The sequence below is a fragment of the Anoplopoma fimbria genome, chromosome 5 (assembly GCF_027596085.1).
Source record: "Anoplopoma fimbria isolate UVic2021 breed Golden Eagle Sablefish chromosome 5, Afim_UVic_2022, whole genome shotgun sequence".
Lineage (NCBI taxonomy): Eukaryota > Metazoa > Chordata > Actinopteri > Perciformes > Anoplopomatidae > Anoplopoma > Anoplopoma fimbria.
In genome coordinates, this window is record NC_072453.1 from 15,575,394 (window position 1) to 15,594,174 (window position 18,781).

Consider the following 18,781-nt stretch of genomic DNA (forward strand, 5'->3'; position numbering starts at 1 on the left):
GGTCCACATTTCTTCTCTAACAAGACCGGATGGTAATAGCAGAGACACAAAGCTGTTTACAATACAAACTGAACATTTCACATTCATATTTGTGATATATTTTAGCGTGTGTGTGCATGTACTCACATTCATGTGTGTCTGTTAATTTGGTTCTGACCGCTTACACTGACACCAAACCTATCCTCCATTCACATTTCATACAAAGGGTACAATATGTACACACACACGTACAAAGCTGTCATATTTCATAGTTAGTTCTAGGTGACCTATTTTTACTCTATTGCCACATAATCAGAACTGCTGAATGGCACACATAAGCATGAGCAAAACATAGAAGTTGTGTGCTCTGAAAAAGAGGCAGAGGTAAAAAAGTAAATCAAACTAAATCAATATTAAGAACGTTTGGCTGAAATTAAAAGAACATCTATGTTCTTGTTGTAATCTGGTGCTGTTAAAGACTTATTTACATCAGTAATACCTGTAAGCACAAGAAAAAACGGCCAATATTCTCATGTTTTACAACCAGTTGTTAAACACATAATGCTTATTTTCTTACTATAAATTCACTTTGTATGAGAATTAATCTGCACTTAATATCGTCAACAAATACTAACAGGATATTAGTTATTTGATCATTATTTGTTCAGTCAATTACCTTGTGCTCTTCTGTAATTTATCCACACTAACTCAGAGAGAAGAAGCAAGACACAAATACTTTATATAAGCTAGCTATTGGCAGCATTTAATTAGTCAATTCATCTGGATAAAATCATTTAGGGAAAGAAAATATTTAATTCCAAAGTACAGTGGTTTCAGGAGTGGGTGAAAAATCGATTAATCAAATGAATGACTTAAGGAACTGGTGGCCGTCATGGGAGACTCTCCTTGGTGACTTTGCCACGGTTGCTGCGGGGATGGCAAACATTTGCCAAGACTCGCTCCTCGCGAGTCACAGCACTGAAGTCCATCATCTTCAAATGAGGCAGTGTAAAAAGCACATGCTTCCTAGACACACACATACACACACATACAAATCACACATATTTAATTAACTCCAGGCTCCATGGACATTTAATGTGCCGCCATATAATAAAATGGAAAATTTAATTTAAAAAAGTAGATCTTGTCTGTACTTTCCTGGTATTTCACATAAATGATTATATGAAATGAGACGAAAATTAAATCAAGAAAGTGAATGCTTCAGGAATCTAACCAATGAAGGAAACCCTCTTTCTGTGTGTGTGTGTGTGTGTGTGTGTGTGTGTGTGTGTGTGTGTGTGTGTGTGTGTGTGTGTGTGTGTGTGTGTGTGTGTGTGTGTGTGTGTGTGTGTGTGTGTGTGTGTGTGTGTGTGTGTGTGTGTGTTGTTATGCAGATGGGAACAGGATCTAAATTGTCATATGTGCTTGATCTCCACTTAAAAGTGCCTTAAAATGTCACCTAATTGCTTGCCATGCATCTATTTTCAGTGGTTGAAAGTAAGTAATGACATTTAATCAAGTACTTATGTACAGTTATGAGGTACTTGTACTTTACCGAAATAATTCCATTTTATGCTACTATATTCTTCTAATACACTACATTTCAGGGGAAATATTATATACTTCATTAATTTAAAGTATACTATAAGTTATAAAATATAATATATAAAACACGTTTTGAAAAGTTTGAATTGTTTAAAACTAGTTTTTTCCTCTTTCCATCCCCATTAATAATCTCATGACCCCCGACAATTATCTTGTTTGGGAACCATTGGATACCAAAATGTAAAGTAGATAGAAATAGCTCCAACTTGACTAACTAACAGGTTTGGGTCTTTCTGGTTCTGTTCTGTCTGCTCAATCAGATTCAACTAGTTTTATGACCTAGAATCAATCGCTGCAAATAGAAGCATATTACAGCCAAACATCTAGCTGACAAGCAGAATGTGTGTGTAAGTTATTTTGGGATAACATCTGTGTAAACTGAAAGAAAATGAAGTCTCCACCTGTATATTTTGTCTTTTACAATGGCATTTCCATGTAGCGTGATGGAGTGTAGATGCTGCAGCTCCTGCAGCTTGTCAACCTCTGACAGCTCCCAGATGCAGTTGCCATGTAGGTACAACACACGCAGCTCCCGCAGCTCACACACAACCTGGAAAACAAACACCTGCATGAGCTGATGCCAGACTTAAGACAGTGAAGTAAATCAGACATAACACTGGTAGAAGGTGATAGATAAATTGCTGGGAAATGACAGCCTCCTTGGCAGAGAAATACAATAAGTGTAGTGTGAAGAAGTATAATATAGTAAAAAATAGATAAACAAATGTACATTTTTAAAAGTTGTTAATGACAATGGCTACACAAACAATGAATGTGTGATATTTAAGTGTGATCGTGGGATAAAAAAAGCTAAGAAACACAGGAAGCAAACATGCAAACATACAAGCCATGAGAAAAGAAAGCTTAACCTGTTCTATGTGTATGATCTTGTTAAACGACAAGTCCAGCCAGCCGATCTTCCACGGTTGAGCCAGAAAGTGATCACAAATGTAGACGAGGCTGGCGAGGTCAGCAAGGCTGTTGTTATTGAGACGCAAAGAGCGGCTCCGGTACTTCCCCTCCAAGTTTTTGTATAAAGGCCGACAGCCAGTTCGGGGGTTCACCACCAGTGCATCTAAACCCCAAATAAAGCAATTACAGTGAAAATGAAGTACCGGCAACTTTTCTGGAATATTTACATTTATATTTATGTTAAATCAGTATCATTTGATTATAAAGGTCTTGGTTTGTAGTATATTTTATGTGAAATTATTTAATAGTGTAGTCTATTTTGGTGCCTATTCATTACAATATTGTGTTTGTGACAGCAAGTGGACAATACAGTAGCTACATATAAGGTAAAACACTTTCATCACAGTAACTTGACTAAACTAAAAAAGCAGATAGGACATAAATAGCACCTTTCCATGGTATGTTGATCCTATGATAAATGTTAGCAAATTGCCCAAAGTTATTACTGCAAAGCTCAGTGCCTAGGAGAACTGTAGGAATATATAATGGAGTAAAAAATAATACTATGTTCACCTACTTCAGAGTTAGTAAGCTCAGACAAATTAAAAAAACTATTAGAGGGAATATGATACTACGTTACCTGTAGCACTGACGAGGCCTTTAAATGACAGATCCACCGGAGGACCATACATGTTCAAGTCTAAAGGTCTTCACACGTATCCAGCAACAACACAATGGTCAGATGAAACTGCTGAACTTCTGTAGAAATATCACCATGAGTCTAAATGAACTAAAAAACAACAAACAAAGGGAAACTGTTTCCTAGCAACGACCAAAATGTTTTTTTGTAAAAGTTTATATCAAAACAACAATAAAAAGGCAACAAACAAACTGAAATTTGGCTCATGACTTCTCTCACTCACACATAATCAATATTTTCAAGTTAATATGTTTGTTGTGTATATTTTTTAAACCTGTTTTAGTCAATTTGTTTGAATTTCAATCACCTGGGATTCCCTCAGAGTTTCCTGCCTCGATCACCTGACTGGTGACACAGCTGCTCATTCAGGAGCTCGTGTTGCCCTCATAGACCTGTCAATACTGACGTTTCCCCTGTATATGAAGTTTGCCTGGATTTGTTTTCCCGTTATGACTGTCTGGCTGATATATCGTCTTTAAACATGTCTGGGACTGTGTCTTGGTTGGGCTTAGTGACAACAGGAGGCCAGGACTTCTGTTTTTGTACGGATTAGGCAAACAGGATATAACATGTTAATTGGTTAATTTAGTGCTGGAAGGCTAATCCTACCTGTTTCCAGTCTTTATAGTGAGCTTAGTAACCCATCTAACATGTAAGAAATCATTATGGCTTGCTTATTCATTGGTTTCAAACTTCATTAAGCCCAAGTAAGATAATTATTAAAGTGCTCCAAAACTTTACCCTTGCTATTCACAGTTAATTTGTTTTCAAGTGAAAAATTCCCAAAAGTCAGAGAGCCATTGTTTAAAAAAAATACCCAATAGTCATCAGAATAAGCAACCTAACTTCAACCTATGGAGAATAAAGGAATAATATTTGGTAACTTGTCCAGAGTAAAGTCTTTAGGGAACAGCGGTTAGGAAAAACTGCAGAACCGTAGCTCTGTCGCCTAAAGCAAGGAAATCCTAAATTCAAACCCACTGATAACCTCAGGCCTTCCTCCATCTCCTCCTGTGGGATTCCTCCAACAATCTAAACACACAGAGGTCAAGTGGACTGAGCCTTTATCGTCCGTAGAAACTTAATGTAAATGTGTCTATATGCTTTACTTTGGGGGAGCATTTAACTTTGTGCACCGTCACCTTCTTTGTGTGCTGGGATATGATCCAGTGGCCCAGAACTGGACAAGTTGATTGAAGCTAAATAAAAGAGCACAGAAAATACAACTGAATATGAATTTGAGAGGGCAAATGGAGGACGAGTTGAAAAGAGGTAGCTGACAGAGGGAAGAGATGATGATGGAAAATTACATCCATCGGATTTTGTTTTTCCTCGCCTTGTCGATCAATCAGGATGCTAGTGTGTGTGTGTGTGTGTGTGTGTGTGTGTGTGTGTGTGTGTGTGTGTGTGTGTGTGTGTGTGTGTGTGTGTGTTGTGTGTGTGTGTGTGTGTGTTTGTATTGCTTCACTAATAGCACAATAGCATCACAGTGAAGGAGTAAGCAGTCCTTCAATGAGATGTAGAGAAAACAATCAGGCATTCACGATGAGGCGAATTCAAGGACGCAGACACTGGCTGGAATCAGGGCGTGATCAGATTTCGAGGGTGTCAGACTGTATAAACTACAACTGTGAAAAGGTTTTATAGTGTGTATTAATATGCCACTTGTTTAAGCTTCCTAACAGCTGATTTTAGGTTTGACAGACCCACTGTTCATTAACCTAGAAGTAGAAACTGGGTATAAACATGGGGTAACTCAAGAGAGGATGATGTCCCTGGTATGTGCATGTCATTCTCTTGGCTGACTCTTTCCATGGATGAGGAAAAAGGGTCATTTTAGTTGAATAAAATATCAAAAAGGAGTCCCAGTATCCCTCAAAATGCAGGCTTATGGCCAGACCAGATGGAAAAATCTGGATTCAACTGAATGGGTAGCACTCTGTCCTCCCTCTGCAAATGCCATCTACTTGCCCTTGAGTGATGCACTTACCCCAATTTACTACAGCAGCACACAATAGGAAATTGAAACGGCTCAAAGGTGCGAATATGTAGTTTCTCAAATTGCACACAGGTTAAAAAAACAAACTAACTGGATCACATGGTGTTTTAATGTACTGAATATGCATAATGATACAGTGAAGCTAGGGGATGTACTGTGGGCTACAAGATAATCAGCATATAGAATTAGGTGGGAAAAAAACACTGCTTCTGGGGGAAGATGAACACAGCTGATGTGTTCAATGTTGCTGGTTGACATGCAACATGAGGCATACAAAGTTCAGTCAACGTGCAGTGTGTTTTGGAGTCGGTTTACCAGTAAAACATGAGGGGAGAAAAAATTTCTTTCTTTTAGATTTCGGAGGCATTTGATGTTTGAACACCGCAAAAAATGTAGGGGCACAAATTTCCATTTTGTCATGGGTAATGTGAGTCATTGGCCCTGATATCGTCAACAGCAAGTACAATAATACATACCCAATTTAATGAGGAATATTCTTAATTTAGGCACCGGTGGTCTCAAAATCTAAGATCAAAAAGTCAAAGCAATATAAGAAGTTGTCAGAAAAATGATGATTCTTAAAAAATAGTTATTTGCTTAAACATAACCAGCTGTACCACATCAACTTTCATTGTGTAGATGCATTTTTTTAGTTTTCACCATTTTCTTCTTATGTGTTTGTCTCCACATTTGAGACAAAATAAAAATTTGTTAGAATTTAATGACTTAAATTGTGAATTTTCGGCGGTGGCTTTCACATTCACTAAAAACATATGAAATATGTCACTTAACAACACAATATCTTTAGATGATATTCTAACTGTACATGTGTTACGCCATCTTAACAAACCATGGCTATCAACAAAAACTTTGTCTTGTGTCACAGAAACCGGTAACTGATAAAGGTCAAATGTTGGCACCAATGAGCATGAATGCACTACACAGACTTTTCTTTTATATATTTTTTTGTTTTGAGTTATCACTATTTACCCTGCCGCTAAGCAACCTTGACAATATATTCCACCTATTGTGGTCTATATGAACATAAAAGAGATACTGGACAAAGAACTTTCTCTTTTTAGAAAAACAGTCCACACTTGCATAGTAGGGTTTCACAGCGTGTGGGAGTCCTTTGGATGAGGCAGCCAAGCCTTTTAAGATGAACAGTCTCCTGCATATTGTCAGTGAGTGTCTTCTATCTGAGCACATCAATCCTCCTGGAGGAGAGCACGTCTAAAGTCATTACCTCATAGTTCCAGTCTCATCAGCAGGGTCCACGGAGAGGAGGTGTAACTGTGAGAGTGCATCTGCAACATAAAGCTCTTTGCTCCCTCTTATACACCAATCCTTATCATTGGAGTTTTAGCATCGTCATTTGGAGATGGGCGGAGGCCCTGTGCAAAGGCTTCCTAAGAATAGTGCTGATTGGTTGGTGGTCAGTTTCAACTGGCCCTGCTCACCCATATAAGAAGTCATGAAATTTCTGAAAGGCAATGTCCAGATCCAAGAGCTCTTTTGCAGTTTGCGCATAGCACAATTTAGTGTCACTGAAGGCCCTGGAGACAAAAGCCATTGGGCTGTTGTTTTGCAGGCAGACTGCATCAAGCTCATGCTGAGAGGCATCTGCTTACAGTTCAACTGCTGTTCAATGCATTGTCGGTACTCTCCACTCCCTGTAGAAATGCCATAAGGCAAGCTGTAGTCCTGAAGGTCATTCATTGGGGGGAATGCAAAATCCACATTTTGCATCTCGTACACTGAACACCTTGGTTTGAGACCAATGAAGTGGCTTCAACCACATGTGTGACGGATGTGAGTCTCCTACAATGTTCTGCTAGGACTTTGTCCTTCATAACAAGCGTCTGGGAGCACATTTAGCAAGGGGCACAGATTCATCAATTCGCATGTGAAAGAGCACCAGAAGGTAGCCTTGGTGGAGTCAAACAGGTCTTTGTATTTGCTAAGCTCTGGAGTCCCCTGTTGGATGGACTAGACTTCGGGACCAACGCTTAACAGACCCAGCTTGATGCTGTCTGACAGTACCAGGACTGACTTTATATTGAGGTCCACTACCTGAACCTTAAGCCAGCCACAGTTCAGATCCAAGGTGGTAACATCTATGGTTCAAATCCCCTCACCTTCATAGGCATTAAGGTTGACAATGAATGAGGGGTTGATGAGTGCATCGTGATTTATGAGTGACACTGTAGCCTTTGATATGACGTAACATTTCTATCCGGTATCTGTTTTGACTCTCAGTTCTTCCTGGCTGGAGGTGGAGGAGAATGTGGTAAGGAGTTCATCCTTCTGTCGTGGAGCCTCTAAACCCTCAAGGTAGAAGACATCTTGTGAGCCTGATGGTGACTGTGATTCCATATTGCTTACTCTGTCTATGTATCCTCCTCTATGTGTGTTTGAAGATTTTGTTTAGATCTACAACACCTGGAGAAGGGGCTCCATTTCCCACATGCATTGCAGCGCTTGTTGAAAGCAGGGCACTCGGTTCTGTCAGATGTGTTTTCCGTCACAGTATGAACAAGGGCCTCCCTGTGCTGCGTACACTCCCCCTCCTTTAGATCCTTGGTGCCCCGTCCTGAATGCTCTTGTAACATGCAAATCTCTATGGTGGAGTCCAGCATGATGTCTTTCTGCTTAAAGCAAAAGGACCATTTGTTTATAACTCACCCTGTGTTACTTTGAATTATTGTAGAAAACTTTGTATTTTCTTGCATGTGTCCACGAAACCAAAAACTAAGAAAAGTCGTGATGAATTGAAGTAAGCCGTTTTTAAAAACAGCACGACTACGTATATGAAAATATCTGTTTACAAACTCTCATACAACTTGTGCAGTATAATCAAAGTCTCATTTATCCAGCCTTCTGCTTTAGGGTTGGGCGATAATGATATTCCCCTACTGACGCTATTACTGTGGTCATTTAATGTATTCACTATTAAACTGAATCCAGCATTTTCCACTGTATGGGTTTGAAACCATTTCTTTCCCAATGTAACTTGTTTTTATGCGCTACAAAAATGCTGTGAAGCACAGAAAAGACAAGAGAAAAAAAGAAAGAGAGAGAATCAATATAGCAATAAAATCATAACAGGCCTTGCATAATTAAATATCTTTCTATTATCGTGGACACCTGAGGACCATTATCGCAGCCAACCAATATTGTGTTGAGAGATAATCTCGTCATAACACCAAACCTGGTACTCTCAATACTCCCCAAACACATGCATAACATTCAACATGCATAACTCGTCCGTGCGAGTCTGAATGAGTGGACACTGTTTCGGCAGAATTTTTTTTTAAAAGTGGGGTTAAAGCAAAAATGCATATGTTTGGGCAGTAGTGAGCTGTGGCTGCATCTGTTATTTATCCACCCCCAGGCTCACATGACTAGCAGCTGAGCTTGTTGCAGGTTAAATATTCTTGATTCCTATCGATCACATTGATACTGACCGCTCCCCCGATATGTTCCTGTGTGCAGGACTCAGTAACAGTCATGCTACTGTGGCGTAATGCGAAAACAATCAATGGTTTGCAATGCATTCCTACTGTAACACCACAAGAGAATTCAACAGTCATCATCATTGCTCATGCGCTCTAGGAAACTCAGTTTTGCCCAAGGGGACAAGGAAACAGGCACTCACACATAAAGGAAGCACGATCACAAAGCAGTTCATTGGTGTGCACACTCTACAAAGACCTCAACACACAATTTCAAAATGCATACACACACCAAAACTACACCACAGACACAATGCGTATTCTATCTAGCCTAAAGGGCAATAGAGGCAATTTTTTTGGCAATTGCACCTACGTAAACACCTAAGATTCTCTACCAGAGCTCTCAAATCTTCTCTCTCATCCTGCCTCTCTACTTCTTGAGAAGTATTTATCTTTTCCATTTTACTGCCTCTCTTGGCCTCTGTCTATTTCTTACCAATCACTCCCCTTTGTCCTCTTCTATAGGTATGTGGCCCCCGTCTGTCTGGACTTCTACCTGAATGGCAAACCATGACAGATTTCTGTATCCTAAAATCACGACAAACCATGACAGCATGGAAAATTCCTGCTCTTTTCCCCCATTTCTATTTTCCTATTCATTCCCTCTCTGTATAAAACACACCTCTCCTCATGCATATCCTCAGCTCTTTCTGCCATGTTCTCTCACTCTCTTCCCCCATCTCTTCTCCTTTCACTATTACATAGGAGGTCACGCTATTAGCCCGCTGGTCACTCAGCCTGTTCATGGCGTGGACACACATGGCTGCTTCCTTGTATTAAAACTATGCTGACAGTCAATCAGCTGCCCTCACAGAAAGTCACTACCTCAGATTCTTAGTTATTTAGTCAGCCAGCCAGCCAGTCAATCAGTCAGTTAGCTGCTCTGTCAGATGGTCATTCGACCAGTCACACAAAATATCAGTCATGTCCGTCAGTATGACAAACAGCGAGAGTCTAGCAACGTTTCAGTCCATTAGTGAGGCAGTTAGACAGCTGATGCTATACAGTGATGCTGCTAATAAGTTATTCACTCAGTTGTACAGTTTTTTTTATGATTGGAGAGAAAAGAATATTATGTGAATGAGAAGACTGTTTTATACGGCATTGTAATTTGAAATATTGTTTTTGACTGCAGAACTGCTGAGATGAACCCTGCATTGAACTTTTATATGGTATAATATGGTATTAAAACTATTCAATACAATCTTTAAATCATTTTAATACAAGCACCAACCAACCAAAATTGTGGAGTGACTTCTTAGATGCTTTTTTAGATTACCTTTGTTGTGGTTGAAAGTAGATGGGAGCTCTACTTTTGGATAGAAACCTGAGACGAAATGTACAAATGGACTTGGCCTTCTCCCATTATATAGTATACACAACCTCTAATATCTAGAAATACTGACTTTATATGATGAACTACTTTCCCCACTGTTAAAACCCTTTATTCTGGTGCCATCATTAGTTTCCAACCAGACAGTCACACAGCTTTTATTTAGACTCAAGCTTCAAACCAATGGTATATGGCAAATTAAAAATATTAAATTATAAATGTTGCTTTTTAAATGTTGTGGGCAACTACATTTAAACTTATGAGTAGTATGACACAGAAAAGAAAAAGTTATGTTATGTACAACTTTTCCTGGGGCGGCTGTGGCACATGAGGTAGAGTGCTTGACCTGCAACCACAAGGTTGGTGGTTCGAACCCCTCCACAGGCAACATGCCGAGGTGTCCTTGAGCGAGACACCTAACCCCAAAATTGCTCCCCGGCGCTTCATTGCAGCCCACTGCTCCTCTGGGATGGGTCAAATGCAGAGAACTGAATTTCCCCATTGTGGGACTAATAAAGGCTTAATTATTTTGCTGAAATCCCAAAAGAGAGACAAGTACAGATATGTTTGTGAAGTTGACAGTTAAATATACACATTAGCTTTGTGCTACACCCCTTGAGTTACCCCTTGTGTGACCAAAGAAGGCTGCAGGTTTTTACTCTAAAGAAAGCATCTACAAATATACAAAAACTGAAAAGCTGCTCAGCATTGTTCATAACTAAGCACAGCCTCATCATGCAGTCTTTTTTACAAACCTTTATTTAGCCAGAGACCACTGGGAGCACTTTTTTTTTAAGTAAAGACCATCTATTTCACCCGCATTCAATTACACAAAGTGACTCCAGGGAGCTGCTCAATACAGCTACAGTGCAGCTCAGTTGGAGCAGGTGGGGTTAAGTGCTTTTGTCAAGGGCACCACCAGGGAGATGTGCCGGAGAGCAAGCAGCGTGTTACTCAAACACTTCCACTGGCTCAGAGTTGAGGAGGGGCACTCCCGTCACAAGCGAACATCTTCACCCTTAAGTCATTGAAACGTAAGATCCAAAGAAATTTCACAGATATGTTTCAAAACTAATTTTAGGATTCAAATTTATCCTGGTGCAGGTGTGCAGGCAAATAAGTCACATTACACTGATCCTGTTTGGTGCTTCTTTTGATGTATAAGTAGCCTTGGTTGATAAATCAGTAAAGTTCAGTTAATAAAATTCATACCTTGACAAATAAGATCAGAGGCTGCTATGTTGGAAACGAAATGTCCTTTATAATTTGGAACATGGATTTCAAGGAACCAAATGATTAGCCAAGCGGTAAACCATCTTCCTTGAGGCAGCAACAACACACCTTTTTAAGTATTAAGTATTTATAAGTTGATCTTTCTACATTTGACAATGCATTTCCAATATACAGAAGTGTCTTTTCATTTCCTGTGTCTACACTATACAGCTAAAACAACTTATTTTAAGTTAGGATAAGTGTCTTGGTATGAAATCTGGATTGCACATTCATGTTCTTCAGAACATTTTTATACTTATTTTGTGAATCCTTGACTTTACTTTTAGTGCCATCAGCAAATTGTCATTTTTATCTCAACAACACTAGGATGGATTGCCATGAAATGAAAATTTGGAAAATCTCAAAATCTGCCCAATGGAGTGGCTCATTATTTGGGACATACATTGTTCGGATGACTTTTAATTTATTTTCAGTAAAATGTTTGAATAGATTTGCGCAGATAAAGGACCCACGACAGGGATCCTAATGAACCAGAGCAGCGTTTGGCAGTCTGTCTGAAGTAAATTGTTAAAAGGTAAGAACGGAAGGACTTGATCTGGCATGTGCTGGCTTTGTGAAGGCTGAAAAAAAATTATTTTAAAGTTTGCTTTCTTGCTCAAGGCCATGGAGACTCTGTGTTGTTGTGCACTATGGTGTATGTTTTAAACATGTCTGTTCTGCACAATGTGATTGGATGATGCCTAAATTCAAGGTGCCAAAGCTCAGAAAATCAGCCTTGCTTCCCCCAAAAAATGTAAGAAAGTACTCATGACAAACACAACAGTTTGAAAAAATATATTGATGTATGAATTAATCGCAAAAAAAGACTGCATTTCTCCCTTACGAAAAATGGATGAAGAGACTTGTAGGTCCACTCTGTCTAGCTGGAGCGAGTCCAGTAAGATGTAAACAGGTCAATATATAGAGTCCATTGTATAAGAGCTGAGACTGCCCGACTCCAGAACATAACAGTTTTACTACTAACAATTTATGTTTAATGAGCAAACATGACTTGAAGCTATGAGATGACTTATGACTCTGCTGACTATAAGATCTATGTTTGCGTGTTTCCCTGTGCAGAACTTTTTCCACTGTGGTTCTGACCAATGCCTTCTATAAAATATGCCTTCAAATGTCATCAATATTGTTGCCTGATTGAGGTCTTCCTCATCTGATTGACCTTCAAGAACTTCAGCTTTAGACAATCAAAGTCCCCAGACTTCATTTAGCAGTCTTCTGAGTGAGCTGTCCAAAATGCTCCATGGATTACCAAAGAATCTGGTGTATTTGTACCAGATTCTATGGCATGTTTTCCTTCAGGATGAATTGTATTATCTTTAGTAAACCTTGGCTTTTTATCTGGCACCATCATCAGGTCAAAATTTTATTGTTTTCAATACTTTGATTTATGACCAAATACATCCAAAACTAATGACGGTCCCATTAGCCCCAGCTGTATTTGGTTTTTGGGGCGAGTTAGCATATGTATGCATGCTAAAACGCTAAACTAACCTTAGCCTTTCATTCAAAGCAGTGCTGTGCCTAAGAGCAGTCTCACAGCAGGACTGAAGATTCTTAGTCTTGTTTTAAATAAACTCATCCTCCAATATGCTGCTATATTTATCGTGGCAGCAGCCAGGGCTTTTTTATTCCTTGTCAGACTGTTTTGATGTATGACACAAATCTCACATGTATATAGAAGAACAGAATTATGGATTCAAATACTGAAATCCATTATTTAGAAATGATTATTTTAGGATACAGAAATCTTTTTGCAATATCCATGTGTTTCTGACATATGCAAGCATTGTAAGCTCCAAGGGCTTAACTACTGAATATAAACAGCTTGAGGTCTGGTTATAAGAATTACTTTGTGAAGCATACAGGCAAGAATGTTTAAATATTTACACTGGATTCTCGACTTAGGTTCAATTGTCTGAAAGCCTCTGAGGTTATGCTATACATATAGGTGATATGAGAAATCAAAACCTATCTCCATATGCAATATTCCCCTGGATATACTTGAATCTTAACCCAATATAACTGGAGGCTTTACCAGCTTTTCAATTGGAATAACTTTAAGCAACAATCAATACATCTGGGTCATATACTGACATTTACAATCAATATTATGGAGATTGTACAGACATAACCGACTGTATAACTGAATCAGCTCCAACAAGAGAAAATATGAGTAAAAGTTCATCATGAACTTCAAAATAGTTCATCCCCACAAGTAAAAAACGGACCAGAAATTTCACCTCCAAAATTATATCATAATTACAAAGATAAAACAAAAGCAAAACAATCTAAATTCCCAAAAGCAAATTAGGATACAAGTGTTAATCAAGTGTCAGAACTGAAGGTCTGTTGAACTACCTCTTCATTAAGAGCAGAGCATCTGCAGAGGAGGCTAAAACATGTTGCTTTCCCTTGAGTAAAAAGAACATTTTCACTGGAAGGTTCAAAGATCTAAGACAAAACAGTCAAACAAGAAGCACATTAATGTGAGTGAGTCATCGTTACACAAGAATTATAATCATCAGATTATACATTATAGTCTTTAAAGGATGGAACTCAGAAAAGGAAGCACAAATATGTACATCCCCAGAAGTAGATATAAAAAAGGGCCTCAGAGGACAAGAGGAGGTAACTGAGGGGACAACTTTGTATTAATCTAAGTCTGCATAATGACTCAATTAGGCTATTAAGGGGTGGACAGCCCAGTCTCTTGCACTGAACCAACATATTTGAAAAAATATTATAATATACATTTGACATTTTAAAATGTATGAAGCAATTTCTGCTTCTGTTTCAGAAGATCCAGATTTTATAGAGAGTTCAAAAGAGACGGCAATCAAGTTAAAAATGAAATAGTTTCACTGTTACCATATTGGATACAATAAAGCCATGAAAATTACACAGTAAAGATATGAAATACATATTCAATATAAAAACAACCTCCCATCTTGTGACATTATCACCGGCTCAAAGCCTGGTGAAAATATAAATCAATTTTGATTGACTTTGTAAAGGTCATGTGATTAAGAAGGTAATGGGGAGATATCTATCTTTATGTGCTGTCAAATGAACACTTGCCATCAGCATATTACACACAACACACATTCTCTCTCTCACACACACACACACACACACACACACACACACACACACACACACACACACACACACACACACACACACACACACACACGTACAGTCAAAGGGGTTAGAGCACATATTGAAATGATTTTTTCTATGATTTGCATGTCTTTGTGTGTGTGTGTGTGTGTGTGTGTGTGTGTGTGTGTGTGTGTGTGTGTGTGTGTGTGTGTGTGTGTGTGTGTGTGTGTGTGCACACAGGAAAACCATGATTCATTATTATCTACCACACACAGACAGTGACCTCTTTGCTGTAGAGAAATAAGTGATGGAGAGAGAATGTGCGCGTGTCTACATGCGTGGAGAAAGAAAATGATGAATGAGTGCGTGTATGAATGTGTTTTTACCCTCCTAGCTAGAATGAGGTTAAATATATTGTTAGGACAGACAGACAGTAGCTGCTTCACACCACAGAAAAACAGTGTGTGTGTGTGTGTGTGTGTTTTTGTTTAATCTGCATTTGTGTGAAGATAAGAGTGACTAATGTCTGTCTCTGGTGCAGCAGCAGAGGGTGTAAGTGGAGGGTTTAATTAGCTGTCACACAACAGCCAATAGAGGAAAAACATAATACTCAACACAATCCGCTACTGTGTGTGTGTTTGTGTGTGTGTATCAACGAGAGAGAAAGAATGTGTGTTTCATGCATGTCAAACATATTGTGTATGAGTAAGTGTATATATGTTTCTATGCTCTTGCATGTGTTTGTGGTTATCTCAGTATGTATGTGTGTGAGTGTTTATAGAGGGCAGACAGGCCCCTGAAAAAGTTATGTTGAACACTTGATAAAGTTACAACAAAGTTGAATATTGGTATTATTATCTCTCAAAAGGTTTCCATGGAAACTTGGAATTTGACTTGCTTTCTTTCTTGATATAGCCTTGTTTATTTCTACTTTGTTATTTCCAGAGTTTGTATTTTATTTTACTCTGTTGGTACGATTGCTGTGATTGAGCATATATAACTTAGCTGGTAGTCCACGTTTCAAAGGATTGTTGTATGTCTTCCAAGCTGTGATTATTTTTCTCTATGAATTAATCTCTCAGCGTCTTGTTTGTGCTTTCTCCATGCAAGTATTTATGGGGGGATTTAGGGCGATTCATATAAAAATTGTGTTTAATTAATTTAGCTCTCTTCCCTACTTTATATTCATATAGGTTATTTAGAGTTTGTTGTGTATCCAGGATCTGATTTAAGAAATCAATGTTATTATACCCCATATGTTTACTCTCTCTCTGGGTTTACCACATTAGGAGTTTACCTCTAATGACAGCATTTGCAGCATCGCAAAATGTGTTGGGAGACACCACTGACAGTATTCTTATTTGTTACAATATAGTTGTGCCTAATTCTTTTTTCACACCCGAAAAAAACGCCTTCATCCCGACGATTATGTCATCTTGAATAGCTTCCACAGCCCCATGCTGAGCTTGGTTTGTGGCGCCGTTGCTATTGTCTTCACTTTCAAAGGCTGATTTATCTTTTATCAGGTTTTGTTGCAATTTTCTTCATCTTTCTTGTTTCTCCCTCTCATGCTAAATAAACAACTTTTATCCCTGGATACCTAGTAGTTAAGAGGGGACTAAGACTGTCTGCTGCTGCCTGCTTCTGCTCCATGCCAAAAGTATCTCTATAACTAATCAAATAACTAATCGAATGCTGGGAAATTATGTAAAAATATTCATGGTCCCAGTGGATTGTGCCTTTTCCACTGGTACCACCAGTGGTGACATGTCTTGACAACTATTGGATGGATTTCCATGAAATTTGGTACACACACACATCCATGTCCCCTACTGAATGAATTGTGATTGCTTAGGTGATACCTTATCATTTCCTCAAGTGTCATCAACTTTGGTTTGGGACCAAATACCAAAACTAATGACATTCCCTTCATCCTCAGCTGCACTTCATGTTTAGTGCTAGCTATACATGAAGTGCTAGCAAATGTTATGCATGATGACACGTTAAACTAAGATTGTGAACATGGTAAACATTATATAAGCTTAACATCAGCTCGTCGGCTAAGCATCAAGTACAGCCTTCCATAGCTGCCAGCATGGATCTAGAATTAAAGTATGCAATATGCCCCAATGAGCTATATGCTCTGCCTTATGTCAACAGATTTTTATTTTTTTCATACCTTAGATCAACTTTACATTCATTTAGGCCTCCTTTCTATTATAAACACAAACAAACAAAAAAATGTTTCAGACTTTGTGCAAATGTGCGATGGCAGTTTACTAAATTAATTTATTAAGCTCTACCAAAACAGTGTTCCTAAAGGCTCTATCCCCGTCATACACCGCTATCACTGCACTTTCATGACAGGAATCCAGAGGTATCAATTTTTTCTAATTGGTCCCAAACTATGACATTGCTTCAAATATCATCTACAGTAAGGTCAGCATTAGTCTTGAGCCTCAAATTTGAAATGACCAGAAGAGTTCTGCCTTGGGATCTTTGGCTGGGCAATGGTCCAAATGTGATCAATAACATTTTTAAATCCATCCTCAACTGCAAGCAGGAGCCACTGAAGTTGAGCTTAAAAAAGGGAGGAATATGCTGTGTCCTCTTAGGTCTCATCAGGAGTCTGACTGCAGCATTTTGGAGCAACTTTGCTAAGCTATGCATAGAAGGATTTAAGGTACTGAAGGCGCTACTGTAAACACCGATACAGGCAGTTAAAAGACAACTTTGGGAATTGCTAATGTTGATCATTTGCATTTACACACACAAGTATGTATTTCTATTAAGATTATCAACTTAATATATAATGTAGAAAGAAAAACATTAAGTGGCCTCTAAAGTGTGTTTTTCTTTTATTGTATTTCGACACACAGAACCCAAATGTTTGTTTAACACTGATTCTGTGAGAAATAATCCCTTGGTGTTAACTAATTGTTTACTTTATTTACTTCATGAGCATGAGCAAGCAGAGGGTTTGTGGTTGCAGTCTGTCCGTGGTACAGGGAAAAGTGCAGAGTATCTGTCAGGAGCCAGGTACCTTCTTCTCTTTTTAACATGTAGTTTATCTGCAATGTGAATTGTCCCTAACTTAGTGTGACTGATTGCGTGATGAGTTTGCCTTTTCCCTTGACAATTTCTGTAAGGGTTTGTTTTGCTTTGTATTCTCATAACGCCTTGTTCAGACTACCAAGCAACAATCAACATAATTATTAGCTTGAAAACTTCATGTTCCCGGTGGTGTTGTGCACAAAGGCTGTGGGCCATGCTAATTTCCGTTCTTTTACTAAGCTTTAATTAAGACAACAAGGATTTAGCTTCCTCCAATGACAATACTCAGGAGACTAATTCTACCTCATTTGCTCCCCATAACTCTAAAACAAAAATAAAACGGCCCAAAACTGTGTGGTTTGGGGATTATTGATTATATTTTCAGCATAGTGGGAGATTAAAACCCACATGCCAAATTGTGTTGTATTTTCATTGAACACAACAGCCTGAATTGGTGAAAAACTTCCAGCTCCTCAGGAATGAAAAACCCAACTATATTTTTCAGATTGACAGTTTATTTTTATTTATTATGTAAAAGGTGTTGAATACATTTTTCAGGCCCTTGGGGCATGTGTAGAACATGATGGCAGGAATACGGCTCGCAGCCCGGCCTTTGATCATAGCCTACACGACTTCAAAAGGCATACAAAGATAAATTAATTGAACATTAAAAGAAACATTTTAAAGGAGGAGAGTACAAGTCCTACCTGAATTCACCTCACATTACAATTCTCTGAGAACAAAGATAGAAGAGCATGTTTTAGGTTGCATGGAAGTAAATAATTTGCTAATCAATGTGGAACTCTTGGGACTCTATTATTAAATCTCTATTTGCCTGCCTGCTTCCAGATATCTGAATTGCTTAACACAATTTTTCAGCAAGTCCAAATGGTCTGTCATTGTGCTCCGATGTTAAAAAAACAACCACCAACCAAAACAACCAACAACCATCAGAGCGTTGAAGCTGGGATCGAAATGTGGATGTCAAGTTCTTATGCCAAACCCAGAAAAATAAATACACCCATGTATTGACAGGAAAATGGACATATAGGTTGCCTATACAGAAATAATAACCCTTAAATCAGATTATTCTTTGTTCTACATGACAGATGGTCACTTTGCCAAGCAACCACTAGTGCATCGTCGGGTTTGACAAAAATGTTAAACTGAATAATGAATTGAAAACAGAACGGTATTTCAGACTGATATCAGGCTATTTATAAGCTCCATTTAGGTAAAACTCTGTAACATAAAAAGAGTGTGTACCAGGGTTTAACTGTTATGCGGAA

The 18,781-nt window shown here is 38.5% G+C and overlaps 1 protein-coding gene across 1 annotated transcript; it reads right to left on the reverse strand.

Moving 5' to 3' along the window:
* Positions 1-869: 869 nt before the first annotated feature.
* LOC129091818 (leucine-rich repeat-containing protein 51-like) lies at positions 870-3,214 on the reverse strand. Its single transcript, XM_054599515.1, has 4 exons — positions 3,137-3,214; positions 2,454-2,659; positions 1,986-2,134; positions 870-1,005 (listed from the first exon to the last, which is right to left on the reverse strand). The coding sequence occupies exons 1-4, from the start codon at positions 3,186-3,188 to the stop codon at positions 870-872; spliced, it is 543 nt and encodes a 180-aa protein (XP_054455490.1). The 5' UTR covers positions 3,189-3,214.
* Between the last annotated feature and the right edge of the window lie 15,567 nt (positions 3,215-18,781).